At 33.0% G+C, this 23,889-nt stretch overlaps 1 protein-coding gene across 1 annotated transcript; it reads right to left on the reverse strand.

Moving 5' to 3' along the window:
- Nucleotides 1–10,579: 10,579 nt before the first annotated feature.
- On the reverse strand, nt 10,580–16,381 carry LOC143579573 (lipid droplet phospholipase 1-like). The gene is made up of 10 exons (XM_077062834.1): nt 16,328–16,381; nt 15,489–15,556; nt 15,091–15,161; nt 14,716–14,997; nt 13,595–13,755; nt 13,449–13,504; nt 13,270–13,322; nt 13,071–13,200; nt 11,310–11,407; nt 10,580–10,792 (listed from the first exon to the last, which is right to left on the reverse strand). The coding sequence occupies exons 1-10, from the start codon at nt 16,348–16,350 to the stop codon at nt 10,721–10,723; spliced, it is 1,014 nt and encodes a 337-aa protein (XP_076918949.1). The 5' UTR covers nt 16,351–16,381; the 3' UTR covers nt 10,580–10,720.
- Nucleotides 16,382–23,889: the final 7,508 nt, after the last annotated feature.

Here is a 23,889-nt window from a genome sequence, read left to right on the forward strand (position 1 = left end):
AACATACTACAGTAGAAACTCTATAAAATAATACACTTGGGACCACCAAAATTTATTAATTAAAAGAGTTATTAATTAATCGATAAATTAATAATTATTAATTTATATATTAATTAATATTTTATTAATTTATAGTAGAATGTTCTGACTCACCCAGAAGAAAATGTAGTTACACAGTTGTTGACTGATGAAGAAATTATTGAAAACGTTATTGGAATTAATAAAGATGATATCGATGAAGAAGATAATGAAAGTTCTACAATGGAGCCCCCTTCGCGAAACGAAGCTATTAAAGCGACAATCACATTGAACAATTTCTTGTTGAGCTATGAGAAAACAACACCAGAAGTTCTTACCATGCTAAGGAAAATTAGAGACGAGATTCAAGGGAAAATTGATTTCAACAAAAAACAAAAGACAATTGAATCATTTTTCAAGAAACCTTCATAAATAATTCATGTAATATGCTATATATAAGGAATTATTAATTTATATTTTATATGGGGTCTAAAGAAATTATCAAAAATGTATTATCTTATAATTTTAGCGAATTATTAATTTAGCACCCTATCCCCGAGTCGGGACTGGCAAAAAATATTATCTTAGAGAGTTTATTAAATAATCGAGTATTAATTTATCGAGTTTCTACTGTATTCATTTGTAAAAATCAAAAATATTTTCACGGATCGCTTAAAACATTTTAAATAAGTGTTTAGTAAGTCTTTTTCGGCTTAACGGATGATACAATGCTTGATTTGTAACTATCTTTCGCGTTTAAATCTATAGCGGGTAGTTAAACGAGCATGTTTTCGTTTAATTTGTTTGCTATCGAACTAAGGCCATATTACTAATATTTTAGCTTGTATTAAACGTATATCACTTATAGATGGCCCCCCGGGTAAGTTTGTGAATTTTTTCTGTTGCAAATCATCTCAGGAACAAAACCCCTCTGTCAATTTCGAAGATTGAAGGGATTTTCGTGTTTGATTAGTTTCACTTGTTTATGACTTTATGTGTTGTTTAAATTGGGGTTTTTCGTTTAATTAATGACCTGAATGTTTTTGCTACTAACTTTTCTTCAGCTTACATTAATTCTCATGTTTTGAACCTGTTGGAACCAAATCCAACCTTATGTCGATATTTGGACCAACTATCACCGAACCACTCACTTAAACATACTTTTTCACTATTTTTATTGTAAAACCCCGAGATTTACAGTTTATTAATCAAGTTTAATTAGTTTATTGATTCAAGCATATTATATGATTCTTGGACTAAACCCGCAGGTTCGGTTTCGTTAACTTGCTTAAGTTGGCATTTCTAAATTTTTATTATTATTCGCACACTTTGATCGTTAAAAGGTGAGTAATCACTTTCCTGTTTTCACTTTTGTCTTGGGGCTAACATGCATACCACAACCATATATTTTTAGTTAATTGAGTCCTCAACTACAATTCTATATATTGCGTTTGTGTAAAATTTGTTCAGTTTTTTTGCAAGGTGTTTACTATTTATTATTTTGATGGTCTCATCCTCATCCTCATTTAGTATTATCGTATATCGACAGAGTAGCCCAAATATGAGTTTGGTGAAAAGTCGTTATTTGTTATATTAATTGTAGTAATTAATGCATCCAATGGAACTGTTTTGCTTTTAATATTCATATATATTAAAACCTGTATTGTTCACTCAACAATTTGTTGACACTTTTTTTAACACGTGTGCATATCCTTACTTGGGATGACTAAAAGTTTGAACCATAAAACTTAATTTACTTGATTTGATTTGAATTATCGGTTTTTGATTTGTTTGGAATTGTTTGGTTTGTTTTTGAATGAATGATGTACTTTAGTTTTTATTTAATAAAATAAGTAGATATTGTCATTAATATTATCTATTAGTGTGTTGTGAAATACTGAACGATTTGTCGCGACCTGTATATTCCACCATAGGTTGGGGTGTGACAGATTGATATCAGAACCGAAGGCTGTAAGATAGGTGGTTAGATGCAACCTAGTAGATTGTTTAGGACCCCATATGTGCTTATGTATTTATCCTAACTGTTTAAATTATCACTCGTAGCTTATATTATTTAATTATTTTATTTCATATTAATGATGTACACAGGCACACAACTTCGAGGATCTGCCTCACTCTCAAAATTCATTTTCAAAAATCTAGTTGTTATTTTATTTTTAGAAAATTCCTTAAAAATTCCTACATTTTTTATTTTTATTCCCTTCTCTTTGATGATGATTCGTATGACGGGTCTGTAATAACTGGAATGGGGGCACACTTGCGATCCAAACCCTTGACACCTAGACTTGCGAGTCTAAGGATCAATGCGCATAAATATCAATCTACAATGAGAACCGCTTGCTTTCCTAGAGGTGTTCGGTGAGGATAGTGGAACCTATTAGGTTAAAGCATATCACACCAAGCGTTATACGAATGTACTAACCTCTTGGTATTAACGTGACCATTCATTGTTACACTCCTCGTTTATAACCGAATTCATTGTGATTCGTGGCTAAATTCGGTTTCCTCATTGTGTTTTAGTTAAATAAATAGGTAAAGTATGATAGGGTGATGACGGAATACTTCAACTATTCACTTAACACCCTCATCTTGATTTTATCATGTGTTCTATTATTTTATTGAAACACCATGGTGATTCATGAACGTTTAAACACTCAATTTTTGGGTTAAGTTCAATTTTCATTTGTTTTGTTGGAATAAACATAGTGATTCATGAAATTCCAACACCTCGTTTATTTGTGGACTGAAACATGAAATTCATGGTGATTCATGATTGTTTCAATTTACAAATAAGACCCTAAACTTTTGAGTTATTTTTATTTTTGTTTTTATTCAAGAATGTTACAAATCTCAACCTCATTTAAACCTCAGACACAGACACAGCTTGATTTAATGACTTATTTAATTATTTATATTGTTAAAATTTTCAATCTCATATATTTACAAACTTACTCCTCATCTTACGAAAATTTTCACATTTTACCCTGTAGCATGTGTCACACCCCGACTTAGGGCCTATAAGTGTGACCAACAGTTGGTACTAGTTTTGTAAATATATCAGAGTTGCGGGTTATTTTTGCGGAAGACTTTGTTTATATATCTAAGTATATAAAACTTCTCTGATAATATATATCTAAGTATTTTATTTACAATAACCGTTTAATGTGATTATAATATTTTAATACTTAAAAACCGAGTCATCTTCAAGCGAGCATCTAACTTCATAAGTGACTTTAATTCCTTGCCACCAGTTTCAAACTTTATTCCCTGAAATGTGGGGGGGGGGGGGGGATACGTCATCGATATGCTGGTAAATCGTTGACTCTAAAAACATTTAACAAATATTTAATTGACAAGATAGTTTTCTTGAGCAAACTCAGCGAAAACGTCGTTTATTTTCGGGATTTGTAGCACTCTCATATACACACAATTCTCCTGGAACTGATGCCTATTGGAGAACTGGTTATGACTGCTTGTTCAGCTATGTTTAGATCCAGACACATGTGTACTCGGTCTGAGTTGATTTTATTTTCTATCTTGTATATAAGGGATCACGTAATCTCTTATAAACATTTGACTGACTTTTTAAGAAAAACAACCCGTTTATCTTATTGACTGATTGAAAAATGTTTAACCCATTCACCTGTGATTGTCTCTCTGAATGGTGTTGTGATCTCGTTTGAAAACCTTTGTGAATTAATGATGCGTAACGTATAATAAAATAGGCTTACATAAATACCTGGATGTCGGACGGGTGTAACATTGACCTAAACATTGCCAAGTCAGGTAAAGACTTGGTGGGAGGCACAAACCAACTTGTCAGCTTCGGTCGCAATGGACACTACACTATTATATCATAAATACTAGTGTAATTAACTAGTGATAAGACAATGCTTACATTATCTACTTGTTTAACGAACTTGATTTCAATACAAACCTGTGAACTCACCAACCGTTCTGTTGACCCTTTAGCATGTCTTTCTCAGGTTGCTAAACTTTGTTGCACGGATAGGAGGTCTCATGCATGTTCCATATAAACAATAAATAAGGAACTTTTGATTTTCAAGTACTTTAACTTTTGGATGCCCTGGTTTTGCACTCAAACATTTTGTTTTGGTTTTGGGAATTTTATTCCCACATGTTATGCTTCCGCAACTTAAACGTTAAACTCTAAAAACATTTTCCCGCTTTTGGGCAAGTTATGCTTTTAAATAAACTTAGGTGTCATTTGGTGTAACTAATGACTAAGATCCTGGTTTATCACACGCCTCGCGGTAAAACCCCGCATGTGAAAATTGAGAGTGTGACAAAAATAATCAAGCGAATAGGCAGTTAACGACATTTACAACGATTTTAACTAATGGACGCAAACGCTAAGCGAATGCTTCATCATTTAGCGAATGTATTTATCTAGACCTTCAAATTTTCATCCTTAAACACAATAACTAACCACAACCATAAACATACCAAAACCTATCCAATTCACCTCAATCTCAACTCGCAAACCACAACCAATCAAACTAACACCAATTTACAAAAAACCTGCAACATTCACAGTCCACACCGATCAATTTTAACCTCTAAAAGTAAAATACAAACACTGTTGCATCCCGCCATGAACATTCAAATCCAAAAACTTCCAATTCAATCAAACAACATTCTATTGAACCAGTAACCATTCAATTCACTTCAATACAAAGACATTCCAATCCAAATTCATATCAATTAGCACTGAGATTAAAAGAATTTGATTAATTCTAAAACCCGGTAAAAACCGATATCAATTCAATCCATAGCACCTTCAATTGACCTAATTACTGATCAATTAACAAAGCAGAAACACCTTAAGCTTTGATACACTTAAGAGACCTCAGATCAATATCAAGCAACACTTAATTCGTCAGTATGAGTTATGATCTAGTTCTTTGATAGTGTTAATCAATCATTTAGGGTTTAGTATGTGCACCATGTATATTCTAGAGAGAATTGGACAAAGTTTGGACACAATTATCATAAAATAGATCGATTCGTTACTGAAATCATAAATTGGAGAACTTATATAGTGGCAGGGCCATTAGCCAAAACTCTTAGCGAATGGGCCCTCCATACGTCAAGCCATTTACTGACAGGCCAGCGAATGGCTATTACAAAATGTTTCACATACGCTGACTAGTTCAGCGTATGGACTTACAAACCCAAAACCCCATTCGCTGACAAACCCAACGAATGCGCACACTATAATTACCATAATAGTCCTTGGACTATTACAATAAGACCAACTACAAATAAACAAAGACCAAAATGACTAAACGTGTATCAACAACTATAGGCACCGAAAATTTTCAAATATGGGTACCGGTACCAAAAATACTGAATACGGTACTGGTACAAAGGCAAAAATTCGAGAAAATACCGATATTGTACTTAACCGTACTGGTACCGTACCTTGCCAGATCGTACCAATACCACACTGATCCTGAAACATCAAAAGTTGGTATCGAATTGGTACCTGATATAACTAATTTGGTGTCAGTATCTAGTACAATTTGCTCATCCCTACCTACAAGGAGTAATTTAAGCTATCGAGGGATCAATGTTTAGAATATTCTCTGCCTATGTTGTGGCATCGGGGTAGAAACAAGGATTCATGTTTTAGCGACTGTAACTTGGCAACTCAAATTTGAAGGTTGATCGGGTAATGGTTGGAGTTGTATCGGTTATTAAAGAGATGAAAGGCTTAGTGGAAGCGATTATTTTCTTGACCTGGTGATGCATTTGAAAAGGGAAAAAATTAGGTTGTTCAATTAAAAATGACCTCAAAAGAAGTTTGTTGCAGATTCGATCAAGTCTTTGGTGTTCTTACGGATCGCAAGTAGAAATTTCAAATTTAAAGTTAGTTGATCCAATTGTATGAAAAATATTTTTATATTTTGGCTCTAAAAGAATTCTACAACAAAAGAAAAGTTTCACTTTCAAAACTAAATACCATACCTAAACACACGTATGCTAAATTTACATATTTAAAGAATTTTATTATTATACGACGTGAATAAATTCAAACTTGAGAAACTTTTCATTGTTTTACGTATCAGTCTAATTTTATATGTTAATGTCACATTGGGCATATATTGTTAAACGTTTTTACATATTCAACTATTTTGGTTTAACAATCCCGTCATTAAACACGAATCTAATGCACGTATCAACACACAAGTTCAATAAAACAATTCAGTATTACTTTTACTTGATTATTTTACGCTGTCGGCCAACGTAACACATGGGCCTCGATACTAGATATTCATTAAATAAAAGATTAAAAACAAAGCTCAAAAAAGGTAGTCAAAAAGGAGTTGACAAGTGTAGTGGGGTTTTCAGCTCTTTGTCTGCACCTTTTTATTTGACATTTTGTTTTCGTTACTTTTCGGTAAAAGCCGACCTCCCCCACGCTCTCTCTTACACACATTTCTTTTTTTTTTTGTTTCTGTTCTTTGTACCTTTGTGGTTTGGTTTATTAAAGGTTATTTAAAATTAAAATCCCATCTAAAATTTTACAAGTAAACTCAAGACTACGGTCAAAGATCCTACTTAAATGTTATAATGAACAAAATTTTAGTTAGATTTATTTTTATAAAACCTACAAATTGATTTGATTTATTATGTTGTAAAATAACAAAAGAGGAAATACCATGGTAACCATTTTCTAGATGATATTATAACTCCATAGCTATGTAAAAGTAATTTAAGACTATAGCAATACGATATGTCATTGTATCTAACTTTATTCTCATCAATGAAGGCTAAAATACGTAGCACATGCACCAGCAAGCTTCTGCTTGTATACTGTAAACGAATGCGTCTCTTGTGGTAATTAGTTAACAATATATATATATATATATATATATATATATATATATAGGGGATGGTTCATGAAGAGAAATAAGATTACTGTGAGAAATGAATATGTGTCACTAGTTTATTTTAGGTTTTAAATGTTTAAAGATAAATGAACAAAGTATTAATGCATGCTCTCTTTTCAATTAATATAACTAATAGATATAATAGTTATCTATTCAATTAATATAACTAATCAAATTATTATAATTTTGAAAATATTAAGAATTCATTTATTTTTATAACTAATTTTTTCTCTCTTGAATTTTTATCCTACACAAATACAATTTATCCATACATTAAAATTTCTTTATATCCAAAACCAATTTCTTCCAATTCAATATATTAATATCCATTAACACATAGGTACATTATAATGAATAATACAAAAAACTATCTTACACGTGTTTGCATTAAATATCAACAAAAAAAGTACATAACCTACATAAAAACATATAGCCTATACTTGAAAATTTATCCTATAAAAATACAACTTATTCATACATTAAATTTTTTTTTCTATCAAAGACCAATTTCTTCCAACTCAATATATCAATATTCATCAACACGTAGGTACATTTTGATGAATAATACAAAAAACAATCTTACATATATTAGCATTAAATGTCAATAAAAAATATACAACCTACACAAAAACATATAACATAAACTTGTTTTAAGAATAAGAAAACATATAACCTACGCACGTATAGGATATGTATATCTTTGTCTAGTTTATATAATTGTTGATGTCGAATTACATATGTAAGTTGTATACTTTTTTGTATGTTGTACGTTTTTATTGCTCAAAACAAGTGTAGGTTGTATATTTATTGTTTATATTTAATGGACACATTTGTATGACATTTTCTTATTATTATTTATTACAATAATTTTTTTAAGTATATCAATTGAAAAAAAAATTATGTTTTGATATTTATTATTAAAATTACGTGCTGATATATGCTAAGAAATTGGTAAAATAGTATTATATGAATAAATTGTATTTTTGTTGGATTAATGAAGAGGTGGTAATAAATTATATATAAAACTAAATTAGTGTTTTTATTTTTTTAATTGTTATAGTTAAATTAGTTAGGTATATTAATTAGAGAGATATTTATTATGATTATATTAGTTGTATTAATTGAAGAGAGAGAATGCATTTATTGTTGCATTTACATTTTTTTTATTTTTTATTTTTAAGAGAAAAGTTAAAATACAAAGTGAGACAAAAATAAGAAAGGTGAGAAGGATTTGTGACCATACAAATAACCCATAAAAAAATTAATAAAAAAAATCATAACTCAAAATATTTATAAAAAATAAAAAAGTTAAAAAGCAAAAATGTTTCCCTCATCATTCTCGTTCCAAAAAAAAACAAAAAAAACAAAAAAACAAAAAAAAACTCGAAAAGACACAATGCAGAAACAAAAGACACAATGACGAAAATGAACAAAAGACACAACTGTAACTAAAAAAAGACACAATAAATCGTAAAATATAACACAATGTTGACTAATAAAACACAATATAAAAAAAAAAGACACAATGTTAAGAAAAAAGTCACAATCAATGACGAAAATAAACACAAAACATAATGACAAACAAAAAGGCACAATGGTCTTTTTCACTCAATATTGTGTCTTTTTCGAGATTTTTTTTAAGAACGAGAAGACGGTAGAAACATTTTTGTGTTTTTACTATTTTTGTTTTTTTATTCAATTTTAAGTTATGATTTTTATTTATTTATTTTTAATTTTTTATGTATGGCTATAAATCCTTCTCATCCTTCTCATTTTTGTCTCCATTTATATAATAACTTCACCTATAATGTGTAGCCTTCAAAGTAAAATAAATTAAAAAATCTCCTCAGCCAATCACTTTTCTTTTATTGTGAGTAAAATGTTAGTATTGTCTGGTGAGATATAGGTACTAGTACCAAAGGCTATTCAATAAAAAAAATATAAAATCATTATTCTTCTTCTTCTTCGCCGAACAGGTCACTAGCAATTCCACCGTTAACGCCGACTTAGTTCACTGGAAAAAAGTTTCCATATGCTTTCTTCATCATTTCTTTTCTTTTGTTTGGACCATGGGCACTTGAGCTTAAACAAAAAAATAAGACATAAACTACATTAAGAATATGGGCTGGACGGTGGGCTTGAGCCCACCCTAATTAAACTGTGTATCTGCCGCTGTTTACACGTGAGATCATCTACTAATCAAAAAAGAAAAAAAAAGAAAAAGATAAACTATAACCTTATATGAAATAGAAAATGCAAATGAAGAGTATGTTTGGGATTGAGTTTAAAAAATATTTATTGTCTTTTCAAAAAGTCATTTTGAAAAGTCAGGATTTGAGGCTTTTAGAAAACTACTTTTTATACCTCTCAAAAAGCTAAAATAAAAAGAATTTTCGAGATTGCCGAACGCATTTTAACTTATTGGCTTTTTGAAAACACCAATAGGCCAATAAGTATTTTTCAAACTCAATTCCAAACATGCTCGAAATATTATATTCGGTCAAAGTCACAAGTATTCTACTTTTAAGGGTTTGAATTAAATACAAATGACTTTTGTCGTGAGAAATATATAAATAATTAGAGTAACTATTATTATACTATAACTTTTGAACTAGAGTAATTATTAATACACTATTATTTTTTATAACATATTTACTCTAGTTCAAAACTGTAATTACTCTAATTATTTGTTTGCTTAGTAGTTAATTTTATTTGTATCGAAACTCACCCATACTTTTAATTAAAACAAAAGTAAAAGGCAAACGCTTCAAATAAAAACTAAATTATTAAAAACTTGTAGTGATATTACTGTGATAATTTTTAAGAACTATGGATCCGTTTCTCCACATTTTTTCTACATTCCCGCCGATTCGCATACAACTCAACCATTGGTTTCGTATTTTGATCCATTATTATATTTATTATTATAAACTTTTTGATCTTTCAATTCTCACTTTGAGAACGCAAAGCTTGTTCTTTTGACCTCATGACTCTATAGCAATGTTTGTCATCTCCAAAATTATTGTTGGGGTTTCCTTGCTCATTATCAACCTATATGTCTTGATGTGGAAAATTATTATCATCATCATCATCATCATCAGCAGCATTGATTCATTGTTCAACGTTAACGTACTCCTTCCTAATCAAGTGAAAAGTTAATTTTATAGACTAACCTCCTGCAGACATAGCTATGACTAGTGCTACAACGCCACCATTGCTAACATGAACCACCCTTGTGATTTTGGTGAACGTTCTTTCCATCTAAGATCACGACACTTAGTTCTTCAAGCACCATGTTGTTTTTTGACTTTAGCAGAAAGATCTCAAACACACAACACAAAGCATTAGTCAGATGACATAAGCATATGAAGGAGGAGGTTGCTTTGTTCTGGCATGATGTTTCATCAAGATACCAACGAGCTAGTATACCACTAACGTAGATAATATAAAACACGTTCATAGGAAGATAATATGTTTTGTCCACGGTCCATATAAAACACGTTCCATAACATGCACGACTATAACGCAAATTGACTACCCATGTAACCAATATGTTTCCGATATTTCTTAGCAAAACTTCTGCAATATCTTATGCGATTATAGATCCTTACAACGTCTATCTTCCAGCCACATGGGCAAATTTACATATAATTTATACAACAATAATTGAGTTTCTAAAATCGGCCATATGTTGTACACGAGACAGATAATTACATAAATGCACTTACAATCGGTCTGAGACGTGAGCCATACATGTCTTTAATCTACACCAAGAAATTGTCAACCATATGCTGTATGACGTCAGCGCCATCCGAATTCATCCAGGGAGTATTTACCTGTGCCCATAAATACCAGGCGCGTATGGTTCAGAATTTTCAGTTAAAGCATTATTGGAAGTTATCATTTGTTCACAAATAGGACCATGAAACTTGAGTTATAAGGTTACAAAAAAGAATATGTTTTGGATCTGCATGCCAGCAATCAGATCTAACATGTTAATTCTTTGGTCAAAGGTTGCTTTTCAAATTCTGAATTTCATACAGATGTTATTCTTGTATTTTAGCACCAACTCTTGAAATTTTTGGCTACCCGTTTTGATATTTAATGTGTTCTTCCTATTTTTGATTGAAATATTTGACATCAACTATAAAGTCAGACTAGCTTGTATTCCATGTCTACCATGTGAGACCACATTGGCCTAAGTGTTAATATTCTTTGTGATAGTTGAAGAAAGATCTAAGTAAATTATTATTCAACTGAAAATATATTGTGAATAAAGAAGATCTTGACATGTACAAATGCTAAGAAAGATAGGCAAATTATTGAAATGAATATGGGTCGGGTCATTGTTACCTGGATCGTGTTATGTGCAAGGTATCTCTGTCTACTTCCTTTAAAGCTGACATCAACCCGCTCCCAGCTTAGTTTGGTCAACCCTTTAATCATGGTCTCTGCAATTGAAAATGATTAATGGTCAAACTATTTACAAAAACACAGTCAAACTGCCAAACATTACTTCTCACATTAATATCTCTTGTGTATCTATCTAACAAATACGGCATAAATAAGTGTATCTATCTCTTGTGTAAACAAATTGTAACAGGCTGGTCCAGTGGTGGAAAAATGGATGGGTTGGGGAATGGGTTAAAAAGGATACTAATTACAACATGTGAGGTAGATCTGAAAACATTTTCCTGGTCATTTTTACATTTTTTAAATTTAAAACGATACGTTGAACATCATTATATAAACTATATCCTTACAATAACAATCTTAATTCTTGAATAAAATGCTTTCTAGGTTGTATCAGGGTTGCGAATGAGCTGAGACAAGCCAGAGTGGGCTCGGCTCAGCTCGTTAAAAGCTCAAGCAGCTCGTAGCTCATTGAGCTGGCTCGTTTTTCTTAAGTTTTTAATAATTTACACACTGATATATATATATATATGTATATATAAAAGAGTTAAAAATAATATTTGTAACATAAACATAATGCATAATTTATAAACTATTGAATTCATATAATGTATATATACATTAGAAGTTGGGTTATAGTATATATATACCAATTGTTTTAATTGTTTAATTTATACAATTAATATTATTTTAGAGTAGTTTTATCATTTATTATATAAAAATTTGTGAGTACATATATCTAATCACAAGTTTGCATATGTATAAATAAACATACTAGATATACGCATAATAACCAAATTACATATGTGTAGCAAACAAAATTTACACAAGTATAAAAACTAATTTCCATAACCATAATCATAAAATTGCATATAATAATACAATAAGTGACAAAACTACCCTCAAATAATGTTAATATGTAAAAAAAATTATAAAAAAGGTCAGTTGTTAAGAGTTCTTATAGTTCTCAAATTATTTTTAAAGTTCTGAAATAAACCCTACATGTTAGATACATAGGGCGGGATTTATTTCAGAACTTTAAAAATAAATTGAGAACTTTAAGAACTCTTGCCAACCAATCATATTGTTTATTGTTTTTATATATTTAAAATTATTTAAGGGTTGTTTTGTCATTTATTTTATGTAGTTTCATGATTACATATATGCAAATTGGTTTTTACACATGTAAATTGTTTGTTCCACATATATGTAACTTGGTCATTATATATACGTAAACTTGCGATCACATATATGTAACCACAAAACTATATATAATAAATGATAAACCTACCTATGAGCCAAGAGTCAAGCCAACGTTGGCTCTGGCTCGGGCTAAGGTTTGTTTACAGACCGAGCCAGCTTGGCTCGGCAAGTTTACAAATGACCCGATTTCAAGAGACCCACAAACTTTGAACAGTCCTACGCTGTATGCATTATAAGTTGGTTTTTTAACTACTTCTTTTCATATGGCCAATTTGATCTGTTAGAGATGGATCATAGCCCGAACTGATCCATTTTTAGAATAAATGATTCAGAAACTTGCCACGAGCCCACGACTATCTAGGCCCAACAATATATTAGCCTATAACTTCCCAAAACAACTGAACCATGGTGAAAGATCATTGGCAGCCAGTATCAAAGAATTTTTCACATCGGTGTCATTATGAGGGTTAGAAATTGAAATACTATAAATTAGTATACCTTCCATGGTGGCAGTCCTAGTCTTGCGACCATTGGTTGGTGTGTCTATAGAGCCTTCTTGTTTTGGTGTATTTACCGCACCTTCTTTAAGAATATGAGGATATTTATCACTTCTTACAAGATTCTTGCGCTAAAATTAAAAGCATAGTTAAATGCTTTCCAATTATTATTACTACACAATACACGTTACCAGTTTTACCTTAGGTAATTCACTTCGATAACGAATTGATGACGTGCTCCATCCCACAAGATCTAAGTACAGTGTTAAGGAAAAGAGTAATGCATGTTTGAATGCAAAACTTAAGGGTGCATTTGGTTCATATAATATGATGGAATTGGAATATGGAATTCAAGGATAACTAGGTAGATTTAGGATACGGTCAGAAAGGACATTTGCATAAGCAACGCGGCGTTTGAAGGACTGCAAAGCTGATCTACAAAATCAGGCAAAAAACTAAGGTCAAATTTAAAAGAACTAATGATATTAACTAGTAATTTATGCAGACTTATCTTTTTAAACTCACATGAACTTTAGGTCTTCAGTATCACTGGCCATCTGAACCAATAGAGGCGGTTGTCCATCTACCTTATCTTTCAAATATACATGTCTTCCTGTTCTTTTAAGCACCCCGCATGTGTGGTACCCCAGTCTTTCAAGGCTTCTAACTCCACAAAACATTGGGACCTGAAACCATTGACAGTTAAATGTGAATAATATGCGATAAGATTTCTTTTTTCTTTTTTTTTTTTTTGTGAATAATATGAGATAATATTTCTCTATCTTTTTTTTTTCTTTTAGCTTTTTTAGTAATCATGAGAACCCGTTATCAGCAAAATCACGAGACCCCTCCAATACCTTTCTAACCTATGGGATGAGGTAAAATGTAACTTGCTAAGGTAGACCTGTAAACGAACACGAACGGGCCATGCTCGTATTAGTTCGTTTAACTTTAACCAAATAAATGTTCTGACACGAACAACTAAGCGAACAAGGTTTTCTTGTTCATGTTTGTTCATTAAGAAAATGAGCGCGTTCGAGTTGTTTATGTTCGTTCTTTAATAGTATAAACGAACAGTTCACAAGCATGACCGGAACCAGATGAACAAACATAGCTTAGTGAACACCAACTAACAGTAATGTGAACATCAGTCCGTTGGGCCTAAAAGATTAATAAAACCAAAGTAAATTGTAATGAGTGATATTTTAATTTCATAAAACTACACTAAACTGTAATGGGGCCTAAAACTTTTAAATGAATATATAAGCAAACGAGCACGAACGAACCTAAATAAATGTAACTAAGACATATAATTAACGTAAAAGAACGGACACACACATTTATAAAATGAATAAATTTAAACAAATGTTCGCGAACATTAATGAACGAAAGAGACATGAGCTCATGTTCGTTTATTTATCTAAATAAACAAAAAAAATTCCATGTTTGCTCGATTATTAAATAAACGATCATAAACGAACATCCCACCAAACGGTTCACGAACAGTTCACTAAACCTTCAGTTCTTTTACAGGCCTATGCGTGGGGCAAGTGGCCTTCAAGAGAGTTAAAAGGCAGAAACAAGTGAAAACTGGATTTAAACTAAGACCTCTGCTAAAGGAACTCAAGTATAAAAATTTAGATTACCTGTCTATGACCTCTTGAACCAAGATGTGGAGTGGCAATAGTAATAAAGTTGATAGGCTCCAATCCACCAATTTTTCCATTAGATATATGTTCTGAGCATAAATTGGCTTGCGTAATTGGTTTTTCCAAAGGCCCATTGTTTCCATTTTCTTGACTTACTTGATTTGTGCAATCTTGTGTGTAGAGTTTAGCAACAGCATATCTTGCGATTAGGCCACCAAGCGAATGACCTATGAAAGAAATCTTGTCAAGATTAGGATGGCGTTGTATCACAGATTTCACCTGCAAAACCAGCACTTTAAGTTGATGAAATAATTACACTTTTTGCACATCCTAAAGGCGGTTATGCCGATAATTATTTTGAAAAACACCAACCTCATCTGCTAATCTGGTTCCCATCACATCAACACCATCAAGTGTCTTCAATGCAGAGTTACGTTTGCTGCCTGTATTTTTACCACATTGATCAAGAATTTAAGCCAAAATCAGCAACAATTATTTATCAGCTTATATGATTCCAAAATGACTTTTTACGGCCGATAAGTAGCATGTCGTAGTTTTTACTCGATGACCCCATGAAAAATAGTGTAAATTTTGCTCAAATTTATCTTACACAGACAATTCCAGTTCAAAAATTGTTTGTTTGCTCTGTAAACGAAGCATATCTTTTTGCAGATATTTTCCACATGTAAGGACCTAAGAAACGATATATCCTTAACTACGGACCTAAGAACGATATATCCTTAACTACAAGTGCTGGTAGAAATGCTTACAGTGAACAATAAGATCATTCGGATACTTCTTTAGAAACTGTTTTGCAGCAAATCTCCAGTTTTTAGCACTGCAAGTATGTAAGCAATTAGGTTAAAACATTTACCCATCACCTCTATATATATACACACAACATTTATGCAATTCTAAACTGATACCAAAATCAAAACCATATCAGTCAAGTGAACCACCAAAATACATGTGTACTGGTTTGCTCTTTGCAGTTTGATAGTTGTTTTACATTCCGGTTTCCATGTTTAATCGTGCGATTCCAGTTCATACAGATTTGCGGTTTTCTCAACACATATGGTAGATTAAAGCTAGATAATCGATTTTAATTTGTCTAAAATATTCTGTATCAATGTAAACATAAACGCCACTTTAAATAGGGTTGAGCAATAACCGAATGGAAAACCGACGAAACCGAACCGAAATTAATTGATTATTTTTTATACCCTCGATTTTCCAAAATTAACTGAACTGAAACGAACCGAAGCATTCACATTTTCATATAGTTGTAGCTTTTAAGTATCCTTAACTCTATTTAATGTATTTCATGTTTTATACCACCATTTCATTTCATGTATTCATATCTCCATTTCATCTATTTATTTCGAAGTAAAAATTTTAGCCCAAATTTGATTTTGATTATTGACCGAACTGAAAACCGATTGGTTAATTTGGTTGAGGCAATTAAGAAAAAGAACAACCTTGATATGCAGTCAAATTTTCATAATCTGAAGTTAAAAAAAAAAAAAAAAAAAACAAACTGGAAATGTTGCTTCAATCCAAAGTAACTAGATCCATAATCAACAAAATAAAATAATAAGCAAGCGTTGACCTGCCAATCAAGCCGTTGACCATAACAACGAGGTGAGTCGGAGAGTCATGTTTATTATTATTATTATTATTATGAGTAGAAGCTGCTGATTCCATGTCAACGTTACCGTGTGCATCAACTTCTTCAACCGTCGGAGGATATCCATAATCATCCGACGACCTAAAACAACTGCTTAATTTCTTCTTCTTCTTCGCATTTGACTCCATTGGTTTCAGTTAGCACCAGACGAACGCAGTGAGATTTGACGTCAATTAGGGCGGACAAACGGCAGTGGACCTGTGGAAGCTGACTGGGGGAGCTGAAATTACGATTTTGGGAGGAATATGTGAATCTCAGGTGAGGGTAATAATGGAAATATGGTGTCATATTTGGCGCCGCCGGAGGACTCAAGGGGAACGTGGCTTCACATGTGCATTATTATATAACTGTATATTTAAAATAAATTAGAACACATGTCAAGTTTTAGTTAATTTTTATAATTTTTTTCCTCTAATATTAATATACCCTAATATATGTAATAAATTAATAATTATTTATTTTTCTTTTATACTATATTTATATAATATCTATATATATATATTATTTCTAAAAATCAACAACAAATCATGTTTCTCAAATGAAAATTGTTTTGGAAGTTAAATTTGATTTTATGGGTCAAAAGTTGGTAAATAGATTGTTTGGTACAAGTAACTGCATTTAGGTCAAAATTTGTTACGGGTAAAAAATGAAAATTTTGAGTATTTTTAAAAGTCTGAGAATGAAAAACAGATTTATCGTTAAATTTGTTATGGGTTCAAAGTGTTGACTTTAAAATGTTAAAAGTATGAAAGTTAGAATTTTAAATATGATTCTTCGGGTTTCAAGTTTATTTTTAAGGGCATTTTTTGAAATAATTAAAAGGTTTGGGATTTGACAAATTGACTATTTTTCGCTCAACTATTAAAATTTAAGAAAAGATTGCGAACACTTTCGACATGCCACCCCATGCCTATCAATGCAGAACTTTTATCAAATTTGAAATATTTATGTCAACATTAATTTTTCCTTCAATGGTGATCAAAACGTTGTATGAGAAGCATGTCATGCAAACTATACTCAAATGAAACAAAATATTCACAAAATTGAATGGGTTAGCATGTTATTTTTTATGTTGTCATTATGACAAAGTCAAGAAGCCCTCTGAAACTTAGCAAAATCTTTTTTATGGTGTAGCTCGGAAAAACAGTTCTTGAATAACATCCATTGCTACAATTTAATATCCTACTTTCCTTTGATGGGTGGTAAATTGATAAATATATCAATAAAGGTAACGACTCTTTTATATTTAGGCTGAGTGGTTAGAACTATTATCGTATGAGAAGTCCTATTTTCAAAATTGGTTCATAACCAAAATTCTTTCAATTATACATATATGACACCGAGAATGAATTTTTCAATAGAAAGAAGCATTCTCGGGTACGATTTTGCACAGTCATTTTTTTTATTAAGTTTATTTTATGTACACATTGTATAGATACAAGCATACATATAATACATTTTTTTCATGTACGCTATGTAATTATTTGTTTTACATATTTTTTATAATTTAAATTATCCCGTGTGTGACACGGGCTTTAAAACTAGTTAAATTATAAAATAAAATTAGTTTTCATATTAGTTTTGACGAGTATATGCTAAAACAAAAATCTATTGAATTTTTTTTAACTACCACCTTTCAACTTTCGTGTCACGCGGGCTAGTTTTCTTTTTTTCCCTTTTATTATTGTTGTGTATATATATTTTTTTGTATGCCATGTTTAGGTGTTAGTTAGAGTTAATGTTTAGTTTAGTTTGTTTATTTTGTTTACGTTTGTATGAACTTGTGATGGTTAATTGGTGATGCAAAATGTATATGTTCGTTTAAAGGATCATCTCAAATGGACTCTCATTGATATATCAAGTAATGTGACCTAACATTTTGTTGTTAGAGATTTTAATTTTAGGCTTGATACTTGATAGTAATGGCTTTGATTCAATTGATGGGTTTGAATTTCTCAAACCTAAGTTTATTTTCACGTCTATCTCGAACGAACAAGTCGAATATTTTGTTTTCTTGTTGTAATACAAGCAATATTTTCTTTGACTACATTATGTAACACCAATCTTTGTGAATTTGTGATAAATACATTTAAACTTAATATTTACCAAAACACATATTTCCACACAAAAATTCTACAATTGAAGCATATATAATAAATGTTGGTTGTAGTTTTAGTATAGCTGGTGGGTTTGTAGCAAATTTGTATGGGCTTGTAACTGGGGTTTGGAAACTGCCACCATGTACAAAGCACCGACTGCGTAATATTTTTAATGGACCTAATGTTTGTTGTTTTTGTTGGTCGGATGTCGAGCCGGTTCGCCTTCTCCATTGGTGATCTCCTTAGCAACCATAAGTTGTTTGTTTTACGCAAATATTTTAATTAAATTTAAAATTATTTAGTTGTGTTGTATTACACTAGTTGTTAATCATTTGAATCAACAAATTATTATGCAGACCAAAAAAGGTAATTTTAGGTCAAGCGGTGAAGTTGCCAAATTAGCACGTTTAAAAAAAGTAAGCTGAACATGGCACGACACAATAAGGACACATCGTGAAGGTGCAAATGTAAACGTGAAGTTCTTTCACGTTAATTCTATCAATCCAAAATAATATACGTTCATTCAAAGTAAACATGAAGCTCTTGTGTTATTTCTATCAATCCATTGATATATTAATATTTAGGTATATTGGTTTTTATTAATCCCAACTATCGTCTTTTGGTCTACTACCGGTCCCAACTAACGAATTGGCTGTTGACGGAGTGACGGTTCCAACTTTTAACGTATTTGTTACTAACGGTCCGCGACTAACAGAATCCTAACGTCGTTAGTTTCAGGTCGCCGGAAAAACGTTTTTGGCCTAAAAACTCAAAATTTTTCCCGAAAATTTAGCATTTTCGTCCCAAACATCCTGGTGTATCGGACCTTTAGGAACCTTTTTCTAGTAAAAGCCCCAATTATTGAGGCCGCCGAAAACTTTAGAACCATCGTTGAAATCAGTTGATGGGGCTCAAGTGGTGGTAGTTGGATGCCGGTGAGTCAATTGGTGGTGGTTGCGGTGTTCAGGTGGTGTTTTCCGCCAACAAATTTGACTTTTCCGGCCAAAAGCGTTTTTCTGGTGACCTGAAACTAACGACGTTAGGATTATGTTAGTCGCGGGCCGTTAGTAACAAATACGTTAAAAGTTGGGACCGTCAGCAGCCAATTTATTAGTTGAGACCGATAATGACCGAAAGACGATAGTTGGGATTAATAAAAGCCAATATACCTAATATTTATGGCCTTTGTATTCCCTCATATTTAATTATATATCATAACACTGGCAATCTTTATAATTTAAATAACAATTGCATTAAAAATAAGGAATTTTTACGTATATCCCATCTATAACTTCCTTTATTACATATTACTCAATGCTAAACCTTAAATTACATATTTTCTCTTCTAGTCTTTAATTACCATTTTACCCTTTTACAACTATATGTAAATGCCCCTATATTTATTTGAGCTTAAGTGAATTTTACGTAATTGACTTTTTGACTTTGATACTTTTTTTATAATGCTTTTTTTTATTATAATTAATAAAATCAATTTAAATAAATTTATTTCATAATCTACATATAGAAAAGCAGTTTTGAAATTTTATATATTATATAACTATATTAGTGTATTTTATAAATAACTACTATGTAATTATTTGATATAATTTAGGGAGGGGATATATGTAAAAATCTCTATATACAATATTATGTGATATAATTTGTTGATTTCTCATGTTAGAAATGTTGAACTTACAAGCTATGTAATTATTTTTTTTTATATTTGCTAGCGATTAAAAACTTCGACCCCAATTGAATTTATTAGTTTCGGTATGTTCATCTTAAAACCAACTCGGTTTGGGTTTAAATTGGGGATATACGTAATTGTTACTATTAAGAATGGGAGATATATAAATTAGTTTATTAAGGGTAAAATGGTCATTTAGTTAGTTAATTTAAATGAAATGAGAAGATGTGTAATATATGTGGTTTAAGGAGGAGAAATATGTAATTTAAGATTTAGCATTGGGAAAATATGTAACAAGGGAAGTTATGGAGGGAATATATGTAAATGACTCTAAAAATAATAATGAAGCAAGGCTATCAACTATCAACAGTATAGCTTCCAAGATTACCTCGAGCATACATAGTCTTACAACAAGTGCAAGCCCCCAAACAACCAACATTTATTGGAAGAATTTCGACAAGCTTATTCTTCCTTACATGTTGAACAAATTATTCAGATTTTGTTTCATGCGAGTCAATAAGCGGACCTCGTGACCTTTAAGGGTCTCCTCAACAACAGGGTCAGTTTGTTGAACTCCAACTATGGTGACACCTTCAAGCTCATTCAGATATCTACTTCCTTGGCGCACGAGTCCAATGACCACAAGCGGCTTTTTTACAGTTTTACATTTTGATATCAATGTTATCCATTGCGGATTGGCTTGGGGACTTTAGTGTACAATTGTAAACCTCCTCAAATATTTACCAGATCATTCAATGGATATGAAGATATAAAGATAATAGCGCATGTATTTATGCGCCAAAGATCTACTGCTTCTGCATTGTCACTGATAGCATAGCCAAATAATGAAATTTGACCAGCCATGTACTCGCTGCCACTATGCAAACAAACAACTTAAATCAATCTTCACAACTTCAACCCCAGATAAAAAAATAATAGCGTCCTACAACATTGTAACAACCGAGAAAGAAGCAAAAAACATAAAACTAACTTCTTTCAATCGAAGAGTAGGTTTGCCCTTTATGTGGTTGTTTCTACTCTTTTTGTTAGTGTTAGAGTAGGAAATCATGGTCATTAAAGGATTCAATTGCCTGCCCCTTTCATTTACTCAATTGATATATATAGATGCATACAATGATGGTAATGCCTTATTCTAAGGCTCCAATATAGGAAATATAGCTATACAATAGCGGTACAATATTCTCCTAATATAACGTATGCTAATACACCCCCTCAGTCTAAGGTGGAGGATCACGGATGCTTAGATTGGTACGAAAATATTCAAACAAGGCCCATGGTAATCCTTTTGTAAACATGTCAGCAAACTGGTGGCGAGATGGTACATGGAGAACACGAATCTGGCCCCGGTGTACATGTTCTCGAACGAAATGAATGTCAATCTCGATGTGTTTGGTACGTTGGTGCTGAACTGGATTACCAGAGAGATAGATGGCACTGACATTGTTGCAGTAAACTAAGGATGCATGAGATGGCGGTCGACCTAATTCAAGTAGGAGATTCCGAATCCAACATAGTTCTGCGACCACATTTGCGACTCCACGGTATTCAGCTTCGGCACTTGAGCGAGAGACAGTGGACTGTCGTTTGGTTGACTATGAGATGAGATTATCCCCAAGATATACACAATAACAAGATGTTGATCTGCGGGTGTCCGGACAGCCCGCCCAATCGGCATCGGTATATGAGACAAGTGTAGATATGGGACCACGACGCACGTACAGACCCTTGGACAGTGTGCCTTTGACGTATCTTAAAATTCTTCGAAGAGCATTCATGTGGTCCGCACGTGGGGCGTGCATATGCATGCAAATTTGCTGAACTGCATAGGAAATGTCAGGGCGTGTAAATGTCAAATATTGTAGGGTACCGGCAAGGCGACGATACATGGTAAGGTCTTCGAGAAGTGTACCGGCATTAGCACCGAGCTTGCCGGCAGTGTCAACTGGCGTGTGTACACTGTGACATATTTGCCCGTTGAAGGATATCCAATGCGTACATTGTTTGGGAGAGAAATAAGCCATTCGGATCCCGTGAGACTGATAGGCCCAAAAAATAGCTCAAGGGTCCAAGGTCTTTCATAGGAAATTCACCCAACAAGTTTGTCAAGATACGCTGTTTGAGGGTAGCGGATGAAGTAGTGAGAATGATGTCGTCCACATATAAGAGAAGATAGGCGGTACAATGACCATGCGTGTAGATGAATAACGAGTGATCACACGAACTTTGTCGGAACCCCAAAGTGGTTACACAATCTATAAATCATTGGTACCATGCCCGTGGTGCTTGTTTTAGCCCATACAACGATCTCTTGAGCCAACAAACATGATGTGGTAAATGTGGATGACGAAAACCCATAGGTTGATGCATATACACGGTTTCCGATAGGTTCCCATGGAGAAAAGTATTCTGCACATCAAGTTGACTTATGTCCCATGCATGAAATAATGCTATGTCAAGAACTGTACGAATAGTTGCCGGCTTCACGACCGGGCTAAAAGTCTCATCACAATCAACTCCCACCTGTTGAGAGCTGCCATCACACACCAAACGAGCCTTATATCGCTTAAGTGACCCATCTGATTTAGTTTTATGTTTAAAAATCCACATACGCCAAATTATATTCATATTCGGCTGGCGGGGTACTAGCTCCCATGTCTCATTTTTAATAAGAGCATTGAACTCGTCTTGCATGGCACGGGTCCAAACGGGTTGGCTAGAGCATCGGACGGGTTACGAGGTATAGGTTCAAGGGTGGTGTTGGTGTGAAGATTAAAGATGGGTTTTGGTTTGGTAATTCCGGCCATGCTTCGAGTTGTTATGGTCCGGGTAGGTGGTGGTGAGGGTGGGGAGGGTGAGGAGTGGTCGGGTGTAGGGCTAGTAGATGATGTGGAAGATGTGGTGGAGGATGATGGTGAGGTGGGTACGGGTGTGGTGGTTTGAGAATTATGAGTTGGGGTGGTGGGACTAGAAGGGGTGGTGGAGGGATCCGAGGGTGTTTGGGCCGAGATGGGAGAAATAGGTTGGGCCGAGATTGTTGTGGTTGTGGGTACAGGATCCGTTGTGATTGGTGGTGATTGGGTTGTGGTTGTAGGATCAGAATGTAGGGTAGATAAGGAAGTTTGAGTTGGTGAGAAGTTGTTTATGGTTCCAGGAGAGAAGGTGGGCCAAAAGAAGGATGAACAATTAGTTAGATTTGAATGGAGAAAGTGATATGATGGTGGGGGGATGTTTTGTGAGGCAAAAGGAAAAATGGACTCGTCAAAAACGACGTGTCGAGAAATGATGATTTTTCTTGTGGACAGATCATAACATTTGTATCCCCGATGATGGGTGGGATAACCGAGAAAGACACAAGGTGAGGAGCGATTTTGAAGTTTATTGATGGAAGTGGAAGGGAGAAGTGGGTAGGAAAGGCAACCGAAAGTACGAAGATGTGAGTATGTGGGGTGTTTGTTGTATAGAAGATAAGTAGGGGTGCAATTTTGTTTTGTTTTGCTAGGTAGGATGTTTATGAGGTAAGTGGCCAATTGTAGAGCATGATGCCAAAAATTTTCGGGTACGGAAGCGTGGGTGAGAAGAGTGCGGATAATATTGTTAATTGAACGGATTTTGCGTTTGGCTTTTCCATTTTGAGACGATGTATGAGGGCAAGAAAAACGGAAAACCATGCCATTTTT

Source organism: Bidens hawaiensis, unplaced genomic scaffold (assembly GCF_021521415.1).
Source record: "Bidens hawaiensis isolate Kalapana, Puna unplaced genomic scaffold, B.hawaiensis_p1.1 tig00001463_1, whole genome shotgun sequence".
Classification (NCBI taxonomy): Eukaryota; Viridiplantae; Streptophyta; class Magnoliopsida; order Asterales; family Asteraceae; genus Bidens; species Bidens hawaiensis.

What these genes read in the sequence shown, in the direction of transcription:
- LOC143579573 (XM_077062834.1), bottom strand. Translation starts at nt 16,350, where the DNA reads ATGGTCAACGGCTTGATTGGCAG. An exon ending in ACTGAAGACCTAAAGTTCAT is followed by an intron (nt 13,505 to 13,594) that starts GTGAGTTTAAAA and finishes CTGATTTTGTAG; the next exon opens with ATCAGCTTTGCAGTCCTTCA. An exon ending in TAGGACTGCCACCATGGAAG is followed by an intron (nt 11,408 to 13,070) that starts GTATACTAATTT and finishes TTTCAATTGCAG; the next exon opens with AGACCATGATTAAAGGGTTG.